At 52.9% G+C, this 5000-nt stretch overlaps 1 protein-coding gene across 1 annotated transcript in view; it reads right to left on the bottom strand.

Annotated features, from left to right (window-relative positions):
• The window catches only part of LOC146220356 (protein unc-13 homolog B-like), a 33914-nt gene that overhangs the window by 10737 nt on the left and 18177 nt on the right, over positions 1 to 5000 (bottom strand). Inside the window, exons 11-20 of the mRNA XM_084693781.1 lie at positions 4305 to 4462; positions 3499 to 3649; positions 3275 to 3343; positions 2956 to 3045; positions 2651 to 2788; positions 2226 to 2356; positions 1867 to 1952; positions 848 to 974; positions 569 to 665; positions 142 to 285 (exon numbers count right to left, since the gene is read on the bottom strand). Coding sequence (XP_084549907.1) covers positions 142 to 285; positions 569 to 665; positions 848 to 974; positions 1867 to 1952; positions 2226 to 2356; positions 2651 to 2788; positions 2956 to 3045; positions 3275 to 3343; positions 3499 to 3649; positions 4305 to 4462 — 1191 coding nt within the window. The remainder of the gene's footprint in view (positions 1 to 141; positions 286 to 568; positions 666 to 847; positions 975 to 1866; positions 1953 to 2225; positions 2357 to 2650; positions 2789 to 2955; positions 3046 to 3274; positions 3344 to 3498; positions 3650 to 4304; positions 4463 to 5000) is intronic.

Raw genomic sequence — 5000 nt, 5'->3', positions numbered from 1 at the left:
TGAGGGTTTTTTCAAAAATCACTCACGATCATTTACAGGACCGAATTATGGACACTACATGGTGTGATGACAGTTGACTGAGACCAATCAGACCAGTCAGAGAGTGACAAGAACACGTGTGTGTGTGTGTGCGCGCCCTACCTTGGCGAAGCGGCGGCTGTAGTGGGCCATGACCTTGGGGTCTGGGCAGTCCAGCTTCTTGATGATCTCGAAGCTCTGGTTGAGCTGCGTGAACACGTCCACCACGGAGCAGGAGAACAGAGCGTGTTCAGACGTCTGCTGGAACTGGACCAGGACACGGGGAGACAAACAACTCTTGGGTTAGCTCAGTGGTTAGAGCATTTGACTGTGGATCGAGAGGTCGCGGGTTCAAATCCCTCCCACTACTTTCCTCGGGATAAATCATTTTTGCATCTTCGAAATAAATACTTTTTTTTTTTTTTTTTTTACAAAGATTTGAAACATCAGAATGACAATAAAATATATTTAACCTCGGATGATCCCAATAGGACTGTGGTACTCCAGTCATCTCCAGAGGTACTAGAGGTGACAGTTCTGTGGTACTTACTCCGTCCTTCTTGTCTCTCTCCAGGGCTCCATGCATGAACTCCATGGACACATCCTCATTCTCGTCCAGCCACTGCAGCACAAACTGCAGGAACCACCTGCCCCAGGAACCAAACACCGACACTGGTCAGGCCCAATCCAAGAACCACTTCAAGTCGCTAAACCGCATCGATCGGATTCAGTCCCTGTCTGAAACCCTTTGATCGACGATCGGTCACAGAAACCAGATTCTTTGTGTGTTTTGGTGGCGTTTTTGTCGAGCGGCGTGGTCGGCACTTACGATGGGTAGTCTGGGATGACCCCTTTGAAGCTGGGCAGGTCTTTGACGTACTCGTTGTAGAGCCACTTGACCTTGAAGTGCAGGTTCATGTAGTCGGCGCTCTTACACAGCCGCTGCTTCTCATGCTCTGTGGGGACACACAGGACAGAGCGTGACTGACAGGTGTGTGTGTGTGTGTGTGTCCACAGTCCCACCACCCGGTAACAGCTCTGCAGATGACTCCCTGTGGAGGACTGATGAGGTCAGGAACAGACAGATCTGACCTCTCTGCCCAGCGCTGACATATGTCCACACTTTTGACAGGTTCTCCTTTGGGGAGAAGGAGGACAGCGGGAGGTATTATGGGATGGAGGTGACACCCTTACCGGCGTAGAAGGTCTGCCCGCGCCGGCTGAACGTGGAGGGGGCTGGAGCACACGGTAACGAGCGTGGACGTGTAGAGGAGACAGAGCATGCAAGGGATGAACGTTTACCGTCTACCGGAATCACACTTAGTGGATTGTCTTGTCGTTTACGGGTTTTTAATAATCAAATCGTGGGATGGTGTCACAGCGTTCTGACTCAGGCTGCTGTGGCTACGCAAACACAGGTACTGGAGGTGTACTGTGTCTACAGTCTGTGTTAGGGTTAGTCTACAGACTAGGAAACTACAGACAGGCTCACCCTGGAGCCACTGGTAGTGGTCAACGTTATCCATGACTGGGAGACGGGAGATGAGAAGACAGGAGATGAGGAGACAGGAGGGTATGAGACCGAAAGGAGAAAGATCGCAGATGGAAGGACAGACACGTACAAACCCAGGATTTCTGGACCCAGACTAGGTAAACCCAGGATTTCTGGACCCAGACTAGGTAAACCCAGGATTTCTGGATCCAGACTAGGTAAACCCAGGATTTCTGGATCCAGGCCAGGTAAACCCAGGATTTCTGGATCCAGACTAGGTAAACCCAGGATTTCTGGATCCAGGCCAGGTAAACCCAGGATTTCTGGACCCAGACCAGTCATTCGGCAAAACTCACCCTCCATGGCGTACTTCATGTCCTGGGCGAACAGCGTCCACATCACCTCAGCACACACCTTCCCCACGTTCAGCTCCTGGGGAAACCTGCCAGGACATAGCAGCGTTGGACACACTTACGTGTGTGTGTGTGTGTGTGTGGTGTTTTGATGCGGTGTGTGTGTGTGATGTTTTGATGCGGTGTGTGTGTGTGGTGTTTTGTTAAGGTGTGTGTGTGTGTGGTGTTTTGATGCGGTGTGTGTGTGCGGTGTTTTGGTGCAGTGTGTGTGTGTGTGTGGTGTTTTGTTAAGGTGTGTGTGTGGTGTTTTGTTAAGGTGTGTGTGTGTGTGGTGTTTTGTTAAGGTGTGTGTGTGTACTGACTGGTTGAGGACAGGTGTGTAGGAGTTCCTGTCCTCGTCTATGATGGACACGATGAGGGTGATGAGTTTGGGCCAGAAGTCCAGGTTCTTGATACTGGGGCCCTGCTCCTCCAGAGGAACTTCCTCCTTGTTCTGGATCACAACAACAACAACAGCATCAACAACAACAACAACAACAACAGCATCAACAACAACAACAACAACAACAACAACAACAGCAGCAAGAAGAATCCCCGATACTCGCAAACACAGTACACTGCGACTGCGTGACTCCTGTTCCTGTTGGGCACAACACACGCTGATTTAGCTCGCCTGGGAGGTGGCCTACAGCGCGGGTCTGTCAACGTTACATTCCAAGGATTGGAAGAAGAATCTCTGCTGCTTGTCTACACTGTGTCTTCTGAGGGGCCTGGTAGTCAGACTCACAGAGTCCAGAGGCTGGTACTGGCGGCTGTACAGCTCCTGGCAGTTGTTGAAGATGTAGTCGTAGGTGGAGTTGAGGCAGGCCTTGACACAGTCCCTCACCACCTGACTGGCCCGAGGAGGGGACTGCAGTTCCTGGACCTGACCACCAGAGGGAGACAAAGGGCTCAACAAGGAGTGCTGTCATCAATCACAAACACTTCAGGCTTCGCTATCGCAGCGCAACTGTCACAGGCACCGTGCTGCTGCCCAAAGGGAAGATCAGACTTTTAGGGAAAAAAATGGTGGTCTTATGTGGCGAAGCGCACCTTCATCCTGAAGAAGGTGATGCTGGTCAGGAGATCCACAGTCGACTTGAGGTCCTGGAGGCGTTCCTTATTGCTGGCAGGAAAGTTGTTCTGGACAACGGAGGAAGAGAACATGTAGTCATTTAGCAGACACTCTTATCCAGAGCGACTTACAGTAAGTACAGGGACATTCCCCCCCCGAGGCAAGTAGGGTAAAGTGCCTTGCCCAAGGACACAACGTCATTTGGCACGGCCGGGATTCGAACCGGCAACTGACTCCCTGACAGTGTCAGAACCTCAGTCAGAACATCAGAGGGCCCTAACCCCGCCCCCAGCTCACCCTGTACGTAGACAGGTCGATGCGCAGTGAGTTGTGCAGTTGATCCAGAAGCTTTACGAAGCGCTCTTTCTGTTGGGAGGGGAAAGAGAGAGACAGAGGAGCAGTTGAAGCCGGCGTCACAGGCAGACACGCAGCAGCGACGCCCTTCCCCCCTCCACCCCCCCCCCCCCCCCCCCCGGGCGTGTGTTTGGAGAGGGCGGGCCGCCAGGGCCAGGAGGAGTTACCCCAAAGTTGGTGGCGGCGAAGCGGTCGGAGGCAGTCACGTTGGTGGAGGCGGTGGTGTGGGCGTAGAAGGCGTTGATGTTAGCCAGCAGGGTGCTCATGACGGCCGGGACGCCGGGACACATGTACTTAGACGACAGGCAGGCGAAATGCCTGGAAAACAGACAAGAAAACACACTGTGAGGGCCCAGAAGGTACCGGAAACATCTCTACCAGTAGAGGGCGCTGCTGAGAGAGCCCAGACTGGGAGAACGGCGATGGAACTTCGCCCTGAAAATTTTGATCTGTCGGCTTAGGGAAGCAAGCTTTGTGACATCCAGTGTTCACGACAACCTGTGTAACCGCTAACGCGTGTGTTCTTTCTCAGTATACAGCAGGAGCAAATCATCCGTACGAGAGACACGTGCGGAACACGAGGACGGGCATGTTTGGCTCGCTAACCGCCCTCTCTAGGGTCCCTGCCTCCACCGGATGAACCCTGGGAGGTGAGGCGCTCGTTTCGCGCCGCCCACTGGCCCCCCTGCCCCATTGCGGGTGAGGGATGGCTGTCTGAGTGTGCTTGTGCTGAGTGATGGGCCCCGTTAACGAGCATCTGTATGGAGAACGACACTCCACGGAGACATATCCATCCTCCCAACACTGGGAGGGCTCTCCTTCATCTGAAGGCCATGGGGGGAGGGAGGGCGGGGGTACCAAACCAAATGGCTGTTCTATATCAGAGAGAAGAGGACGGGAGGGCAGGGAGGGAGGGCGGGAGGGTGAAAGAGGTTGAAAAGATGGGCGGAGGAGAAAGCGCCCCCAGCCTTACGTCATGGCCTGGTAGATGGACTCGATGCCGTAGCGCATGGCAAACTCGTCCACAATCTCCTGGGCCACCTCGTCAAAGTAGACCTTCCAGGACTCGTCCCCCTTGGCCTCGGGGATCCTCACCATCCCTTGCACGTCCGTCGAGTGGTGGAACAGATTCTGGGAGACGGAGAACCACAGTGTCAGAGACATTTAACAGAGTAGGTGCCGTCAACCATGCCAGGGACTGCAGATGGAAATGAGCGAGCAGGTGTACTGGACATGGTTACATGTGTTTACCTCATGCAGTCAGGAGTGCTAGATATGGTTACATGTGTTTACCTCATGCAGGCAGGTGTAATGGAGATGGTTACATGTGTTTACCTCATGCAGGCAGGGGTAATGGAGATGGTTACATGTGTTTACCTCATGCAGGCAAGTGTACTGGAGATGGTTACATGTGTTTACCTCATGCAGGCAGGTGTAATGGAGATGGTTACATGTGTTTACCTCATGCAGGCAGGTGTAATGGAGATGGTTACATGTGTTTACCTCATGCAGGCAGGTGTAATGGAGATGGTTACATGTGTTTACCTCATGCAGGCAGGTGTAATGGAGATGGTTACATGTGTTTACCTCATGCAGGCAAGTGTAATGGAGATGGTTACATGTGTTTACCTCATGCAGGCAGGTGTAATGGAGATGGTTACATGTGTTT

Source organism: Hypomesus nipponensis, chromosome 27 (genome assembly GCF_054491055.1).
Source record: "Hypomesus nipponensis isolate SF chromosome 27, ASM5449105v1, whole genome shotgun sequence".
NCBI lineage: Eukaryota > Metazoa > Chordata > Actinopteri > Osmeriformes > Osmeridae > Hypomesus > Hypomesus nipponensis.
Note: the sequence above shows the minus strand (reverse complement) of the source record. Positions and strands in the feature narration are given on the sequence as shown.